General features: G+C 44.0%; 1 protein-coding gene across 1 annotated transcript in view; it reads left to right on the top strand.

The window, feature by feature from the left end:
• The first annotated feature begins 980 nt into the window (after nt 1-980).
• The window catches only part of GNA13 (G protein subunit alpha 13), a 29,715-nt gene continuing 11,538 nt past the window's right edge, over nt 981-19,157 (top strand). Inside the window, exons 1-2 of the mRNA XM_084218510.1 lie at nt 981-1,317; nt 3,591-3,817. Of these exons, the coding sequence (XP_084074636.1) occupies nt 1,035-1,317; nt 3,591-3,817 (510 nt within the window). The 5' untranslated portion in view covers nt 981-1,034. The remainder of the gene's footprint in view (nt 1,318-3,590; nt 3,818-19,157) is intronic.

The following is a 19,157-nucleotide window of genomic DNA, read 5'->3' as shown; positions in this document are numbered from 1 at the left end:
CAGAGATGTGGTGGAGACACCCTGGAGGTGCTCCAGGAAAGACTGGATATGGCAATTGGTGCCTTGGTCCAGTTGACAAAGAGGCGATTAGTCACAGATTCGGATGGATGATCTCTGAAGAGATCTTTTCCAAACTAATTGATTCTGTGTTTCTACAATTTAGTATTTTCTGCCTGCCTACAGTGAGAGGACTGCTGGACATAGCCTCAAGATGAGACATGGGGGATTCAGATTAGATTAGGAAAAAAAATTACTGTTAGGGTAATTTTTGGAAGGGGCTGCCCAGGAAGGTGGTGGAGTCACCATCCCTCAAGGTGTTCCAGAAACATCCGGACCTGGTGTGGGTAACGTGGCTTTGTGGATGCTGGGGGGATGGTTGGACTTGGTCTTAAAGGTCTCTTCTAAACCTTTATGACTCCATGAATTCATTCTCCACCTTAACTTTATTTCCCATTACAAAGCACGTTAAAATTATGATCATGGGCATCTATAAACCTTTTAACTCCATTACACAGCAGCACTCTGTTCCTGAATGTTCTTTCACTGTGTTTCCTCGTGAGCAGCCAGGAGATACAGAAAGGATTCAGAAATACTCCAGAAAGGTACAGCCTGGATCTCCGTCAGGAACGGTGCTGAAAAATCACAATTTCAAGCTCAAGTTCAAAGCGACTCGGGGGATTTCTTGAGGAAAAGGCAGAGTATTACGAGTAAATTGTCAGTCCGGTTAAAAAGCGCCCTGCCTGCCGGAGATCAAGGAGCGTTGGGACACGGCTGTGAGGCACCCGGGGGACGGCCGGGGTGTGCCGTGCAGGGCCGGGGATCGGGCTGGCGGCCCCCGGGGGTCCCGGTCACGGACCCGCCGCCCTCCGCTCCCGCCATTTCCTGTGAGGGGCCGGCAGGGGGCGGGGCCTGCGCTGTGGGCGGAGCCCGCGCTCGTCAGGCGCCGGGCGTGGCGGGGCGCGCAGGCGCGGTGTGGGGCGCGCGCGGCGCTGGGCGGCGGGCGGGCGCTCCCCTCGCTGGCAGCGCTCGCTAAGATGGCGGATTTCCTGCCGTCCCGCTCCGCGCTGTCCGGCTGCTTCCCCGGCTGCCTCCTCACCAGCGGCGAGGCCGAGCAGCAGCGCAAGTCCAAGGAGATCGACAAGTGCCTCAACCGCGAGAAGACCTACGTGAAGCGCCTCGTCAAGATCCTGCTGCTGGGCGCGGGCGAGAGCGGCAAGTCCACCTTCCTCAAGCAGATGCGGATCATCCACGGGCAGGACTGGGACCGCGCGGCCCGCGAGGAGTTCCGCGCCACCATCTACAGCAACGTGATTAAGGGTGGGTGAGGGCGGCGGGCACGGGCCGCCCTGCGAGCGCCGGGCCCGGCCGGGCCGGGGCGGGAAGAGGCGGCTCGGGCGGGTCCCGCGGGCCGGGGGAGCCGCGGGGCCGCCGCCGCCGCCTCCTCCCGCGCTGTCCCGGCGCCTCAGCCTTCCCCCGGGGCCGGCGCGCAGCCCCTCCGCGCCCGCGGGGTTGTCACCGCGCCGCCCGGGTGCGGCCCGCGGGGCGGCTCCGGCGGCCGGCCCCGGGAGCAGCGGTTCGAGCCCGGGAGGTGCCGGGCTTTGCCTTCTGGTGCTGCGCTGGAGCGAGGCCAGAGAAGGGCAGCAGGGCTGGGGAAGGGGCTGGAGCACAAGGGGCGGCTGAGGGAGCTGGGGGGGCTCAGCCTGGAGAGCAGGACGCTCAGGGGTGATCTTATCGCTCTCTACAACCATTGAAAGGACGTTGTAGCCAGGTGGGGGTCGGGCTCTGCTCCCAGGGAACCAGAGATAGGATGAGGGGACAGTGTTAAGCTGTACCAGAGGAGATTTATGCTGGACGTTAGGAAGAATTTCTTCACTTCAGGCACGGGAATGGGCTGCCCAGGGAGGTGGTGGAGTCACTGTCGCTAGAGGTGTTTAAGAATGGACGTGGCACTTAATGGCAAGTCTGGTTGACAAGGTGGTGTTCGGTCATAGGTTGGACTGAATGATCTCAGAGGTCTTTTCCAATCTAATTGAGTCCGTGATTCTGTGATTTCCTGGTAATGCGAGTGCAGTAATGAGCGGTAATGGATGGGGGGAAGATGCACCTGGAAGTGCGTGAGGAGGAGCCCAGCCCTGTGCTTTCAGCATTTCGCTGCAGTGGAAGAATCGCTGCCGTTGTGTTGGAAACTCGGCTGACACATCAATTAACTGCAACCCGCAGGCAGAGCCTCTCTCATAGATGCTTTGCCAAAACCTCCACACATGGTTTAGGGGAGTAGTGGATGCTTGATTTCACTGCTGTCATCCTGACTTCACTGGTCATCCTCACTCATTTTCTCTCTTATCTAAATTGCTCCTTGGATTTTCAGTTTGGACTGTGTAATAGTTGGACAAAATCTTAATGTGGTTTCTCAAAACAGCAAAGTGTTGCCAGACTCAGCCCCTGAAAATCCAGCAGCTCTCAAGGAGAGTTGTTTTACAAACCTGCTGATGAATCAAGCCTGGAAAAACTATTGATAGCAGTAGAAGGCAGGAGAAATCACACATGTATCTCAACCAGGTTAAAGTTTATTCTTAAAGCTACTTAGTAATCTGTGAAGGTATACACGTCGGAACTGCACATCTGTCTGGGTGGCTGTTTTCATGCTGTCACAGATAGATTTGACAGTTTGCGGCCTTTGACAGAGAGAAAAACCATGGAAAGGGGTTGAACCTTGACAAAACACCTTGGCACTGAATGAGTGTGTTACTGAACAGTCATTTGTTGCCACATCTTAATTTCCTTGTACCTCTTCCTATGCCTTTACAGTTGCTTATTCTTTCTGGAGTATTCCTTTTATTTTTTTCATCAGTAAATTTAATACTAGAAATCATTTGCCTGCATTTACCTTATCAATATGAGCACAGTGAGTTTTAATATTTTTCACAAGGACTTTAAAAAGAAGTTTAAAATACTCTTTTTCTTCTAAAGAATATTTACCAAAACAGCCACAGAAGTGCAGGAAAGCCTTTAGGGGATAGAATTGCTCTGCACTTAAGCTATAGAAACATACTTTTAGCAAGTGCAATGATTTTAGTACATGTCTTCGTCTCTCTGAAAATATTAAAGGCAATCATAGAAATACTGACAGTGATAGAGATTCTTTGTATAATTTGGTATAACTGGATACCAGGTTGATAAGAACACAAAACCTAGAGAACCTTAAAGCAACAAATGAGGTGGTTTAACATATTTTGAAATAAACTTTTAAGTGTACTTTGTACTCAAGCCAGGTGAAAGAGTTTTGTAGCACAGGTTGGATAAAGTTAGTAATTAAAAAGAAGACTTTTTCAGGAATTGAATTTGCACTGTGGGGATAATCCTGTTGATGGTAATGATGTTCTTGAGATAGCAAATCTGGGGTTTGCTATGACCTGTAAGTGTAGTGGTTGGGGTCAGTTTTTTGGACGCTTCCCGATTCCCTATTGGGTGGATGTTCCTATTGAGCTTTGTGCAGAGTAGGTGCATTGTTCCTCTGTGCAGATCCGTGGGCTGGTGAAACAGGAGATGCTGAGAAACTCTGCTCACACTGCCCTTCCTTGTCATTGCAGGTGTGCGAGTCCTGGTGGATGCCAGGGAGAAGCTCCACATCCCTTGGGGGGATCCTGCCAACCAGAGCAACGGCGACAAGGTGATGGCTTTCGACACGCGCGCCGTCACCGTGGTGCAGGGCATGGTGGAGACCGGGGTGTTTTTGGACTACCTGCCTGCCATCCGAGCCCTGTGGGCAGACAGTGGCATCCAGCACGCCTACGACAGGCGCAGGGAGTTCCAGCTGGTAAGATTTGCCTCTCAGTGTCTTTAAGTGCCCGTGTGTGCTTTTGTTCCTGCCTTGCTTCTCTGTGAAACGCCGACCCGGCCGCTTCCTTACGCGTTTTTGAGTGGTTGGCTGTTACTCTGTGGTGTTGCACACAGCTGCATTTAGCTACTTCCCCCCCTTTTTTTAATAGTAATAAAAGAGATTCTGATGTAATCATCCTCATTTCATATGTGGGAAAGCTGAGGTATTGAGGGCTTTTAAGTTTTGTAACAAAGCTGGTACCTGCACAGTATTTTTACCATATGATTATTACCACCCTTTTATTAACTGGTACATCAACTTAAAAAGTCAAGCCAAACAAAAAAAATTGTTTGTCAAAAAAAGACAGGCTTAATAGTAATGTGATTTTTGAAGAAAAGATATGCATGGGTTAATGGGAAGAATTTAAAAACCACTCCCTTCTCTATTCCAGTTTGAGCAATCTAGCAAACATTCCCTCTGTATACTTCCTGTTTAATTTTGAATGTCTGTGTTAATACTCATGTAATGAGATTTTTGTTGCATTGAAGTTCTCAGTTTCAATGTAACAAAATGGAATGGAAATATAACGGAATACACAATTTTATTTTAGTGGGGTAGAGATGGAGTACACAATTCAGTAGTGGTGTTGGAAAGGAAAAAGAAACCTCTTGATTCTTGAGCAGTAGCTCAAACTGTCTGTGACAGCTGAGCTCCCTTTGCTCCATTCCCATGCAAATGCTGCAAAAAGAAATGAAAAATTTGAGTTCAGTTTGATTGTTGGTTCACAGACTTGTGTATGCCAGTTGCATAGGGTTTTGTGGGGGTGGGGGTTGAGAACCTTAAAATAGATTAAATCTGTTCTTGTAGGTCTCTCAAACATAAGTGGCTTTGTGTTTTTAAGTCTTAAAAATAACCTTTGTGTTAGTGTGAATCCAAACAATAGCTCATGATGTCTCCTGTTGAGCTATTATGAATGGTTGTGTAATCATAGGCTGACTTAAAGAGGTTGTGTAAATATTCTATAAATATGTATTGCCCTGATCATGGAATGTCTTCTGGAGATTGCAGAATGGGCAGGTGCTGCAGTGGCCTATCACCTGCCCAGCCCTGGGCTGAGCTCTGTAAATAAGTTCCTAAGGAGACCTCTTGCTCCTTGAGTTTCACCTTCAAGTGATCATAAAAGAGTAATTGCTCTTCTGTAGTCAAGATTCTGGCGTAGATGTGACTTCTAGTGGTGCAATTGCTGTGCTGGAGGGATCTGCTTAAAATCTGTTCAATAAGACAGTTTTGTCTTCAATTAAGCATGTTTAGTGACTTGAGGCTGTGTAGCAAAGGGAAGGGAGCAATTACTGTTCTGTCATCTTGAGGCCCTGGGAAGTGGGTTCTTTCCATAACTGAAACATGTGCAGAGTTTCACTTTGAGTGGGTTGTGAAGAGGGTAATGAAGAATTTGTTCTTCTGAACCTTACAGAAAGAAAGCTGTTGCTTTCTTCTGTAAGTCCGTAAATCTTTGTAATTATCTGCAAAAATACATATTTATCATGTTGTGCTTTAGGTAAAACTCAGGAATATTTTTTAGGTGCTCTCAATAGTTAGTACTATCCTAATAATTTTTTAAAGCAAGGTAACTGCTTCTTTTATTCTTACATTACTTTATTTCCTAAATTCTTTCAAAATCTCAGCTGGACATATTTATGCCAAGTTATAAACATGAAAGAAAAAAAAAAGGCAGCTGAATGATGTCATTGTGTTGAGTGCAGGCACTGTGATCTGTGCTGGCCAAGCATGAAGTCTCAGTTTTACCCCAGTAAGCCTCAACTTAACTTCTGCCAGAGCTCCATGTGGGCAGCAGAGCAGAGGGAAGCTCTTGGAGCAGTGTGGATTCTTGCTGTACCTGCTCCAGGCTTTGCAGGAGAGTGCTCAGAGAGTTCCTGTGCTGTGACAGGAGGACAGAAATGGTTAAGGAGGGAGTGACAGGCGTGTCCCAGTCAGGAGGTAGGGCAGGGGGAAGTTGGGAGAGACACAGACAGTTCAGGCGTGTCAAGTACTGACTCTTGAAGTGAGGGCTCCAGACTAAAATTTTTTTAACACTGTAGAATGGGGAAAAAGAGGAAAATACTGTTCTGCTTCCAGTTTAGCTGCTTGTGGCAAAAAAAAAATGATGAGAGATAGCAGCAATGATTAGATGAGTAGGAGAGAGGGAGAAGTGGCACAAAAATAGTGTAAAGCTCTGGGGCTGACGTGGTAGAGGAGCATTATTGGGCTATATCTGCTCTAACTTTTCAGACTGTTGAGTGAGTTTAACCTTTCACTGAAAAACATGGCTCATACTAAGAGAGCACAGACAGAAACAGTGGGGAAGTGTTTGCCATGGGGATAGGACACTCTGGGACAGAGGTAGAGGTGAGCAAATGGAAAATGGAGCAGTGATGGGTAAGGTGTGAAAAATGTCAAGATGTACTTGTAAATTCTGGAGGAAAGGCAGCAAGAATGTGTAGTGTAGAAGCCATTTGTAGCTTGGGCAGGTAGGAAGTGCAGAGAAAAGGGTTTAAAATTGAAGTTTTCTGCAGTATTATGGTTAAAACTTCAACATATATGTATGTTTGTGAGGGCTTGTTAAACTGCTCTTGCTTTTTTGTTTTTCTCCAGGATCTTTTACTGATGATGTTGGGAGCCTAAGGAAACAATGAGATCTTTTTATAGCAGGAAAAAAAAAAGAACTTGGTTTTATTTTAATGGAATTAGGAATCAGCATTTCCATGTCTAGTTCACTGGAGTGTCCTTCCTCATTTTGTTAACTCAAGTGGTCATGGGATAGCCAATATGATTTATTTTCCTTGGTATAAAAATAGGGGCCTTCTGGCCACTAGCAGCAGCATTTATGAAAATTCATTAGGTCATGCTTGTGTAGTGCTTTAAAACTGGAAAGAGCTAATTACAGCTTAGTGCAATATGTGCCACTTCAGTGCTTCCCAGGTGGTTAATGTTATAATCCCTCACATTTCATTACAAACCAGACTCATTCAGGTGCTTGTTCCGCTAGCACAGGTAGCTGCAGACTGGCCTGGCTCTGCAGCTGAGGCAGTTCTGTAACTTACACTGGAGATTCTGGTCATCCTCAGGCTTCCTCTCCTCTACCCACCAGGCTTGTTTCTCCTCTGACCTCTCAGGGGTGAGTTACAGATTTAGTCTGAATCAGCTCAACACCTGACACCTCATTAACATTTGACATTTCCCGTCAGTGCTTGGTTTCCGGTTAAAAAATCTGAAGTGACTTGGATAAACACAGCCATTCTGTCAGTTCAGCAGCATGCAAGCTGACTTACCTGGGCATTTCCTAGCTGTTCTGTTCGTGCTGCTGAGCTGTTCAGTGTGTGGCTGTAAGGGTTTGCTGTTCTCCTGGAGCTTTGCTCCAGGGCACTGGCAGCTGAGCAGCATTTGGTGCTGTGGAAGAACACTGAGCAGGGACCTTGTGAGTAAGAGGAGTCTTGTACTTCCCTCTCCTGTCAGTCATTTCTTGAACTTGCTGTGAGAGCTGTTAACAGAGAAGCATTTTGAAGTATTCTCCAGGAGTCTCATTGTTCTCTGAGAATGGAAGAGTATGATGAGAGCCGACTTGCTTAGATGCGTGATAAGCTTTGAATGTGTTCAGGGTTTGTTCTTGTTGAAGGTAACTTTTGAGTCGGTTTTGATCTTTGCTACCAGTAGCTGTTGATCTTCAGACAGATACTTATTGCCCTACTTGCCGTTTAAGTGAATGTTGTTGGGTATTTTAAAGCCAGAAGGCTGCAGAGATGTGAGATTCATGTGAGATGACACTTTATTTTTGTCCATATTTGCATAGAACTGCAGGCACAGACGACACAATAAGGATTATAGGATATACACTCACCTCTGGATCACAGCTTTTTCTGTGGCATGTCTGCAAGTGCTAGATCAGATTATAGAAGACAGGAAAAGGCGTGTTCTGCTTGAAGTCACACCGATAGCTTTGCAGCAGCTTCCATGTAGCATTTTTCTTTTGCAGACAAGTATTTTTTGCAAGTATCGGTCAGTTTACTGGGAGATTGTATTGTATTTTGTCTTTTCCTCCTTGGGCTTTTCAGGGTTCTGTCTGAATATTAGTGGGGCTGTTGTACACACCAGAAAATAATTTAAGCTCTCCTGAAAGGATGAGTCCTCAAATAGACACTGCAGAGTATTAGGGAAGTTTATTGTTCCTTCAACACATCCTGAAATGTGCTGATCATAGAGCCTGATCCTGTAGGGGTCAGTTGTGTGTGAAGCCAGGCTAAGTTCCAGATGTTGAGGTTTTCCCCTTTTGGAGGGTGGATTCCCATCTTACGGGACAGCTGTGAGGTCAGTGAGCAAAGTCCCTCCAAAGTCACAAGTGTGGAGCCTGGAAAAAATGTCTTACCTGTCATTCACAGAAGTGTCCACATTGTATTTGTGACAGTGGCTTTCAGAAGCCTTTCAGCAGCTTCTGCAATGTGTTGGTTTTCCTCCCAGTGTTCATCTCTTTAACCTCCCCACACCCCTACATTGGGAAGTAGGCATGGCTTTCCCCTTCGAGCTGGGATTGGGTGTTCAGTGCTCCCACTCTGCTTAAAGGGTGCAGGAGTTGCTTCTACTGGCACATGACTGAGTGCATAACGTGTTGGGAGAAGGTTTCCGAGGCTGACAGGAGAATCTTCATTACAGACATGAGATCCAGTCACCCACTCTAAATATTGACTATTTGGGCATTTAATCACATAATTCAGAGTTTATTGAAATGTGGTGTTGCAATTACCCTGACTATTGCTTAAATTTCTGCGTGGAAACCCAAAAAGCTGCTGCTTTATATATGTTGAAGTATGAACAGTTTTTTCCCCTTTCTCTAATCAGTACTCTGCCAAACATCAGATCACAGGATGGCCTGTGTACAGTGAGCTTGACTCCTTAAAGCCCTTGGAAAAGGCTACTTGCCATCTCATGGTCTTCAGGTGAAAAGGATTTATCAAAGATTGTTGCTATAACATGGAAAGAAAAGTGCTTTACAAAATTATACTTTAAAATGAACTGTTCAAATCCTCAAAAGAGACTTGGATTTTTTTGAAGATTTGCTCTTTTTCCAGCCCCAATGACAAGATAATGGTGGTTTTGAGTTGGTATTAGTAAAACTCCTTATAGGGATTAACTCTCAAGTCCAGCAGTAGAGGGTTGAGTGTCCTTACTCCAGATTTGTGACCAAAAACCCTTCAGTGTATGCCAGTGTTTTGGTAGTGGGGATTGACTGTAATATTTCAGGTGAATTATATTCACTTAACACAAAGAGCCATTTTTTATCCTTTTTCAAATTGGGACTAGGATTTCTCTCAGCATTTCAGCTCTCAGCCTCTGAGAGCTGAAATGCTGTTTCTGGGACTGCCTTCTTCCCTTTCCACCACTCTTCCTTTCCTGCCTGGTAACTTCTTGTTAGCAGCAAAATATTGAAGTGTTTGGAGAGTGGACTGGTCGTTATTGTCAGTTGGTGCTGGTCTGGTTTTAATGGAAAACCTCTTTGCCATATTTTTTTCAGAATGTTGCTATATTTCTTTTTTTATATATTTTTATTTTTTGTTGCTATTAAGCACAAATGTCGTTCTGGATTTGAGAGGTCTTTCAGCAGGAGCTGTCTTGATGTAGACATGTTGTGCCAGACTGAAGCAGGATGAGTTGTCTTCCAGGCAGGAATGCCTTTGAGTCCTGTGTGCTACACTTGGCTTGTGCAAGCCTGTGTTTTCTGCAAGGTTTCAGTGCAATCTCTCCAGATGGAATTCTTAATTCAAACTCAATCCAGATACTGACTAACCTGGTCTAGTGGAAGGGGTCCCTGCCCACGGCAGCAGGTTGGAATAAGGGGATCTTTAAGGTCCCTTCCAACCCAAACCATTCTGGGGTTCTGTGATCTGTTTATGGAGAACCACTGCTTTTAAAATGCAGACTTGTACAATGCAGTGTGGGAGCAGAGGGATGTGTTCTTATAAATGTGCCATCTCCAACAAGCTGTGTCCTGTTGATAGTCATGTGCCTTAGTTTCCTAAACATTTTGTTGCAGAAGACTAGAAGGTGACCTACTTCTTGCAAAAAAAGGGAATTCTGTAACCAAGCCGTTGTTAAATAAATATAAAATACAAGTGCCCTTCTGAATATGAATATTCACATCTTGAGCGTGTGAACCTCTTCTCAGCAGGTTGTTTTGAATCTCTGCAAATGTGTTAGAGGAGCTTTTGCTGCTTCTGCTGTGCAGTGTAAGCTGAGCCCTTGGTACAGACATTTATTGCAAGCTCATTTCCGTGCTCTCTACTCACCTGCAAGGTGTTGCATGTTGGTACCTGCAGAGCTGTCTCGTTGCAACCTTTGGAATTTAAACAGCAGTGGCTGCACCCGTTCTGGGTCCATGCAGAAATGACTTCCTGAACACAAACCCTGCTCAGTCTTTGGGCTCTGGCTGTCAGCAAATCTGTGTGGGATAAATGCAGTGTCATCTTCCATGCCTGTGTTCTGCACCTGAGGCAAGGAGCAGAGAGGGATCTTTTCATGTGTAAGTATGCAATCCTTCAGGACTGAGGTGCCATGCCAGAGGCACTGTTGATTTGTGCTGCTGTTCCCTAATTTGAGTTTACTGTGCTGAGGCTTCAGCCTTAGAGGCTGGTGAAGTCTGCTCTCACCTAGGTTGTACTGGGTGACTGTTTTGGCTCTTTATTGTCCCAAATTTCAGTTCATGGTGATATCTTTTGGGTTTGGGCTGCACCTTTTACACAGAACTAGCAAAGGAGTAGGAAACTTCAGCTTGTGGTGGCTGAGGAAGTTGGTTAAGAAAATGTGAGAAAACCAACTGTAGCTGACCTCACTCACTGCGTCAGCAAAGCAATAGAATAAGTGTAGTTGTGGGAAAGCAAGATAATCTCTGTGCCAGCATTGTGTCTGCTGGCACTTTCCTTTGCTAAGGATCTGAATTACCAAATTCTGTTGAGAAGTTTGAGGGTGCAGAACCTGCCCTTTTACAAAATAACAAGCGGTATGGTCACAGTGCTGATGGAGGCTGCCTGATATCAAGTGGTATCTTGTATTACTCTGGAATATGAAGCCTTTATTTATATCTTAAAGGTGAATAAATGAGTCATAGAACATTATATTAGTTAACTTGGTAGCCTCAAACTGTATATAAAATGTGTTTAATTCAAATAGAAATCTGAATAATCCCAGAGACTAATTTATATTTTATTCCGGAGTTGCCTGATGAGTTGAATTTAAATAGTGATAAAGAAGATGTTTGAGTACATCAGCAGCTAAAAAAGTCCTAAATTACTTCCAATATCTTCTTAACTTTCGTGTCCGTATTAACAAGAAACATCAGGAAAAGCTGAGGAATTTTAAATACAGAAAACACCCCGAATTATCATCACAGTAACTGACAACAGCTACTTCAGAAAAGAAAATTTCTGAACAGTAATAGGGAGTGAGCTGCCTTTCACAGCACTGAGTTCACTGTACCATGTTGCACACCTCTCCATCATTGTCATTCCTGCCTTAAATTTCTTTTCCTTCAGAGTCTCCTCAGTTAACCAGTGAAATATCATTCTCCTCTTCAGAGACCTAACCAAGGAACTGAAAAGACCTCAAATTCTTTTTATGGCTCAAGGATACAGGAATGTGTAATACCACATGAGTTTGTTTCTTTTTCCTTTGTTTAAAGATGTTGGGGAAATAATTTTAAACAAAATGCTGGGATCTCTGCGGCCAGCCTGGGAGCCCTTCTCTCTTTGGGCACATGATGGTATTTTATCACCCACTGGTCACCAAATCAAGAGGATGCAGAATTTCCAGGGGTGGAAACAGTGCACTGGTACCATTTATATTTCAAAATATCTACACAAAATTGTGGGGGGAAAAAAGTAATGCAGGGTGATTACTAAAATTTTACAAGTGGGTGGTAGTGGGACTGTTAATTGGTTTCAGTAGCAAAGTTATATAGTTGCTCTAGTAATTAATGTTTCTTTCTAGTTTTAGTTAATTCATAGTAAGAAATTCTGCAAGTGACATTGAGATGTTTTCAGCCTCTTGCTGCTGTTTAGGGAGTCTTGTGTACTTCACTGTTACTTTGAGCTCTTAGACACAACTTTTAGTAGTTTTTAAAAATTGGTTTTAAAAACCAATATTCAGCTAATGATGCAGGTAGGTCTTTCACTAGACCCAGTAAATTATCACAGGATCTTGTCAGCTCGGAACAAGAGCTGGTTTATGAGTGCATCACTGGCTGCAAACAGAAATACCAGAACTTAATTGAAATGGATTCTTCTAATTGAGACAGAGGAAGGAACTAAAAAGCATTTGGTCATCTGGATTTCTCATGAGGCTGAAATAGGAACCAAATGTACTTTAAAACTGAATCCTAGAGAAATGCATTGGGATCCAGTTCAGGGCTCTGGTTTTGAAATGTTGTGATTTAGTGCAGAGTTTATGCAATAATGGACTTTTTAAGCATCTTCAAGTTCAGTATGGCCAGTTTTAGTGCTGATACATTTCCACATGCCAAATATTTGTCATGTTTTTGGGAGCCTTTGCTGGTCTTGTACAACTTGGAAGCAAGTAAAGCTCTAAATGATGGATGGCAGATTTGCAGACTCACCACTGCTCCAGCATTGGATTAAATGCAGTTGGAGTTGCAAACACATGAAGTCATGGAGCCAGTGGGTCAGTGCTCTGAAAGAAGAGCAAATGTTTACAGTCTGGTTCCAGTCTGTTTTGTGTGCAAAACATCTGAGGTTTATAGAGATGCTGCCCAGAGTGTAAATAGTAACTGGGAGGTGGCAGTTTCTCCTTGGTCAGTGCATGTTTTCATAGGATTTCTAGGGCTGTGTGTTCTGGGGCTTGGGGGATTGGTTTCATCAATGAAATTTGAAAATCTTCTGCAAGGTATTGGTGTCTTCCCTAAAGTAAACTTTGTGGAAGAAGAGTTTGGATTGTAAATACTTAGTGAGGGAGTAAAAAGACCTTTGAAGAAACAAAGTTCACCTGATCCTTGCTTTCCTGGATTAAGGGGCTGCAACAAACTTGAGTTTGCTTCCTATTTGAAGGCATGGTGATCCTGAGGAAAATCATGGAATCACAGAATGCTTTGGGGTGGAGGTACCTTAAAGCTCATCTTGTTCCTCTCCCCATCTTCCACTATCCCAAGGTGCTCCAAGCTCTGTCCATCCTGGCCTTGGACATTCCAGGGGTGGGCCAGCCGCAGGTTCTCTGGACAACCTGTGCCAGGACCTCACAGGGAAGAATTTCTTCACTCTAGGATTGATGCTGTGGACTCTGAGGGCCTTTAATTGTTGGAAGGAGCCTCAGCTGTCTCCAGAATATGTTGCATCCTGGTTTCCAAGCCTGGTGTGGAGAAATTGTAGTTTTGTAGGCTTTAGTGGAATGCTGTTTCCTACTTAAAAGCTGTAGTGACTTTGCATATTTTTGATCAATTAAGAATTCAGCAATTAAATTCCACCAGGAGGGGGGAGGGATACCTAACTGAGAAAACCAAAATGTATTTCTTCCCTCTTAGGAAAGTAATTGAAAACTGGAACAGTTTGCTCTGTGGTATACTGGTATGCAGATAACTTCTTTTTACAGTTCAATCATGTTTTAATTAATTGGAGTGGCATGGTATATATGAAACTGTGTAAATGCTCTACTGCTGGGAGACAATCTGTGTGAGTTGTGAGTCTGGCACTTTGAAGGGAGAGCACTGCTGAACTGGGTGCAGGAAGGAGCAGCAGCTGATGCTGCAGCCTTGTTTGGAGTATTTAATTCCAGGCTGGCTTGGTGACATCCTTCTGTCACTCTCAGGGTATGGCAGATGTCCCCAGCTTGCAGGTGCTGCCAGGATGTCACAGTGCAGGCCCTCAGGTTGGCATGCTCTGTCTCCCCCTATTTGTTATCCACATTTTGAGAATTATGGATTAATTGGATTACACTAAATAGGGGATAATAGATTAAAGAGATATTATTGGGTTAAACCCCTTCTTAAACCCCTTCACCTTTCTTTGTTAATGCCGTTATGCAAGATGAAAATGTCACTCTTGAAATAAACTTGGGCTGACTCCTCTTGTGGTGCTTTTGGAGTTGAGCACCCTCCAGCCAAAGTGATCCAGCTGTTGCAAACACAGATTCTGCTCTGCCACCAAAAGGTTTTTCAAAAGATGGCTTCTATGAGTCAGGACTTGAACCTTTCCTTTTTTTAGGACAGATACTCAGTTTGTGGGGCCAAACACGAGGCAGGTTTCACTTCTACCCCACGTGACGCAGTTCTGATGGCTCTGAAAAAAGGCAAACGCAGCTCGAGCTGCATGCAAGGAGCGCTGAAAAGGGGAAATGGGTCTGAGCTCCGAGAGCTGGGCTGAGCTGTGACGCATTTGTGATGTGGATTGATGAGGAGCAGCATTATTTTGTACTCTGTATCAGCAACTGTGTCTGAACTCTCCGTTCTTGCAGAGAAACAGGAATTAATCCCAATGTGCTGAATTTTATCTCTGGAAATGGGCAGATCAGGTTTAAGTGACTATTCAAATGGTTGTGAGCTGGAGAGAGAAGCTGGGAGATGTGAGATGTCTGGTCTTGACACACACTGTCTGTGCTTCAGCCTCTAAGAGACCGTCTGCTGCTGTGCTTCCTTGGGTGGGTGAAGAGACAAAACCTGCCTGGGAGGTTCTGCTTAGTTACTTCAAGTTGTCCTTTCCTTCCCAGACAGTACAAACTCACACATACACAAAAATCAGTTTCCCTTTTTGCACTCTGAGATGAGTTAATGAACCATCATGACCCCAGCTTGTACTAGTGGATGGTGACACAGCCCTTGTAAGGCTGCTCCATTCATGCTTCCACAGGCAGCAGTGCCATTTTCCAGCAGTTTGCCCTTTGGTTTTGGAGGGTTTGGGATTAATTTCACATGGAACACTTGGCTGCTCTGCACATGGCCACAGCAATGCTCATGTGGGCATAAATGGGGACTGCTCTGCTTTGGCCATAATTAACACTTAGAGAAAGGAAACCTCTCACAGGGAAATGTGTCTTGTGTTAGTGCACACTCAAATATTTTGACCCCAATTTTCAATTTGGGAAGTAAATATACTACTGCTTTCCTGGGCTTTTTTCCCCAAATACCTTCAGGACCATTATTAAAAATTAGTTATTGTATATGCTGATTGTAAACTTCCAGAATGTTGCTATATTGCTTGAAGAGTGTGTTAAATCAAGTATTAGAGCATGGAGTGGCAATTCAGAAATGAATTGTTTCCCTTCACTTTAGGAGAGACCAATCAAGTTGCTGGATTGCTGCTGTAAAACAGTGAAAGTTTTTTAAAGTTCAGTTCTTTGAGTAAAGAGGTTATAGTTATAAATGTGGGGAAGTTTTGTCTTATTCTATTGACTGGGGCATCTTTAAAAGAGGAATCCTCTTCAAAAAGCCCTGGGAGAAGTGACTGGAAAGAGAAATTGTAGAAACCTGAAAGCTGTGTAGGAACCAAGATTGTTTCATTTACCTCCAAGTGTGAGACCAGCAAAAGAGACCAAACCAGTTGAATGTCGTGACATGAGACTTGGTTAAAGCTGCTGCTCCAATAATCAAGACAGTTGTGGATTTGAGCTCATTAATGTAATTAGGATATGCATTCATGACATAAATGTATCATCTGGATCATCTCCCTCCTTTGTGCAATGCTGTGGATGTTCCCTGTTTGGGTGGAGGAGGTTGTGCCCTGTAATCTCCGTTCCTCTGGGAATCTGCATTGACTGATTTGATTGAAACATTTCTCCATTAATTACCCCTCTGTTTATTACTGTCATTTCAGAAGACATCTGCTAAACCTTCAGTGGCAGCACTATTGATTTGTACTCAGTCTTCTTTTAAATCAGCTTAGGGTGGCAAGAAAAAAAGGTTGCTAAAGATTGTTTCCTTTGCCAAAATCCTCAGATATGGATTTTCCTGGATTAAGCCCCTAACAGAAAAACACCCTGTACATAATGAAGTGTGTGCTATAAGCATTACCAGGGTGTTGTAAAATGCAGAATTTTCAGACTCTGCTTATGTCTCCATCTTCCTTCAAGCTGATTCTCCAGAGTTATGGATGGTTTGGTTTGCATATTTAGGCATGTACACACCAGCCTAAAAACACTGCAATTACCTGTTCTTATTCTAAACTAGGCTTGTAAAAAAGCTTATTTTTGGTGGTGTTTTTGTTTCTAGTGTTTTTGTGGGTTTTTAATTAAATAAAATAGGAAATATTTGTTTCTCTTTTTCAAGAAATTCAAGTAAGGTCAGGAAGAGAAAATGTTTGGTCGTTCTTAGAGTTCTAATATAGAGCTACTAAGTTATATCTGCTATTTTCTTAAAGTATCACATTTATTATTTCAGACACTTAATAAGCCTTGTCAGTTCAGTATGTTCCACTGAACTTGCAGCCAAACCTAGATGGTTTGATAAATTGTTTCTTTCTTTAAATCTTGTGATGACTAAATCTTTATTTGATGCTTTCTCTCTATCTCTTTTTTCTTTTTTAAGCAATTGCTAGTGGAAAAAATGCAGTGTCCCTGATCCCCTTGAAGAGCTAAAAAGCCATTTGGCTATGCTAAGGTTTCAGCAAATCATATTTATATTGCTGACATTGTTTTCATGGAAACCAAATAAATTGGTGCTTCCTGGGTTTAAAAGATATGTTCATCTAGTGTGTATTTCATGTAGGTTTGTTTTTTTTTTCTTCCCTGCCCAAAAATGTTTTTGTGGTTACTTTGCTTTAGGCAGTAACCAGACAGTGATCTTTGTGCTGTGTTTTGCTTAGAAAAGATACTTGCTCTGGTTTACTGCAGATGACCACACCAGCAGGTGTTGGCCTACCAATAAATGACCACCTCTGCTTTGTAAAAAGAATGAATTTGTGAAATGTCTTGGTAAAAAGAATGAATTATAGAACTGGAGATATTTCATTTAACAAGTAGTTAAATGCAAAGTTGTAGGGGAAGCTGTTGTGTCAGTCACCTTGATAGGAGCAAGATTTCAGTGTTTTCTTGTACATTCATGATGAAGTGGCTTGGCACACTCAGGGAGGATCACAGGGCTCCAGGAGACACAGGCTGGTTTGACTCAAACCTTTCTGAAAATGGAATAGTTGACAGTTATGAATAAAGTTACTTAACAGTCAACTTCCTGTGGTTTACATGCATTTCTGAATCAGGAGGAGGCTGAAGGGCCACGGCTGAGACATGTATATTCCATCTGAACAAAAAAGGGCATCTTTCTCAAGCATTGAGAAGGGACTGCTTCAAAATCCAATACCCTGATATAATTTAATAAAATTTAAAACAGCCAGAGCACTCTCCTGTAACTCCAGAAGGTCTGTGGAGCTGATGTGTGGGTTGTTCATTCTGCTGTATCGGGGTGTGCTCAAGAAGTTTGCTTATTGCAGTACCTCAGTATTCATTTGAGATGTGTGCCCAGCCTTTGCTGGGTTTTGTCCTTGTATTGGCATCTTTGGGCTGTACTTGAAGTGCAGGAGAGGGAAGTGGGCAGGGGATGAGTTGGGCTCCATGGCATGGTTGGTTCCTGCAGTGTCACTGCAGCCTTCAGAGATTTGCATTTCCAAACTGCTCAACTGTCCAAATGACTTCAGAGGGTTCATCTGCATTTGAAAAAGAAGGTTCACATGGGACTGATTTGAGACTGTCACACAGAACCATGGAATGGTGTGGAGGGACACCTGCCACTATCCCAGCTTGCTCCAAGCCCTGTCCAGCCTGGCCTTGAGCATTCCCAGGGATGCAGCTCTGGGCAACTTGTGCCAGAATCTTCAAAGTAAAGAATTTCTTCCTAATAACCCGTTTAAACCTTCTTTTTATCAGTGTGAAGCCATTCCCCCTTGTCCTCTCACTCCAGACCCTTGTGAATAGTTTTTCCATCTTTCCTGTATGCCTCCTTCAGGTACTGAAGGCCACAGTCAGGTGACCTCAAAGTCTTCCCTCTTCCAGGCTGCACATTCCCAATTCTCTCAGCCTTTCCTTGTAGGAGAGGTGCTCCATCTCTGCAGTCAACTTGGTGGCCTCCTTTGGACTCCCTCCAACAGGTCAAGGTCCTTCCTGTCCTGGGAACATCTCTGTATTTTTAGCTAATCTTTAAATTTCCGTCCTATGTACTCACAGAATGTGGGTGTGAAGACATCAGGAGTGTAATGGAGAACTGTGGGGGTTTTAATGGGGGTAGATCCTTCAGTTTCTCATTTCTGTCTAGATTTTGCCCTTACTTTGGCTCCTTTGTGGTGTCACACCACAGCCTGATTGCTGAGCAGCCTCGTGGCAGGGCTGGACATGGTGAGCCACACTGGCATTAGTGGCACAGAGTGGGGAAACCCAGTTTCTTTTTTCTAGTCATCTTGGGTAAACCAGAGAGTTTACAGTTTGTCAGAAAGGAAATTTTAGGTGACAGCTGTTGTATACAGCTATTTAAATATGGTCACTGTCATGGATTTACTGAGTGGGATCTGCTTCTCTGTCTACCAGGAAAAAGCAGCCTAACACAGAAGCTGTCTTTGGGGCTGTTGTACAGGGATGTGAATGGGTCCTTTTCTAACTGATTTTTAAAAATAGGCGGCATTAAAGCTTTCCTCAGTTGTTGTGTGCTGAGTTTTTCAATGTGTTTCTCTTCATTATTGGATAAAATAAAGAACTACACACTTTGGGAAGGGATTGAAGCTTGGCTGCTTTGTAATACTGCCTCTTTGAAGCTTGTTTAAATGGGTCAAAACTCTCTGGTTCTCCAGTAGTACATTCTGATAAAGATCTGTTCAGTGAGGTAGTTTGCTGTTCAGGAGTGTCTGTAGTTAGCAGAGCTCAGTCTGCTGATAGCAACATGTCCAGGGCAGACAGAAAATTACCACTGGTCAGGGCCCTGGGTTGTGGCTGTGTGGTGTGGATGGGTGGCTGGAGTGGGATGGGAGAAGAGATGATGAGTTTGAAGCTGTGCTAGGTTTTTAATTGGTATGCAGATTGGTAAAAAACAGTGAATGAACAGCTTCTATCCTTGGTTCCAGAGCTGAGTCATGTCCACAGCTCTTGCTGTCTGAAGAGATTTTTATGAGGGGAGAGCCCGAGCAGCTGAGCCCACGGTGTGGAGGAGGGAAGCTGGAATGTCTCAGCCTAATGAGCTGTGTTATGTTGGAACTGATGGATTTAATAGTTCAGTCTCTTCAGTTTCAGCCTGGCCACCTTGATGTTTGTGTGCCATTGTCTCTGATAGGTGACAGCCCAGAAGTGGAGCTGGCATCTCAGTGCTCCCTGAGTGACT

Source organism: Fringilla coelebs (genome assembly GCF_963513975.1).
Source record: "Fringilla coelebs genome assembly, chromosome: 19".
In the NCBI taxonomy this organism is placed as follows: domain Eukaryota; kingdom Metazoa; phylum Chordata; class Aves; order Passeriformes; family Fringillidae; genus Fringilla; species Fringilla coelebs.
This window is presented reverse-complemented; position numbering and strand designations above follow the sequence as displayed.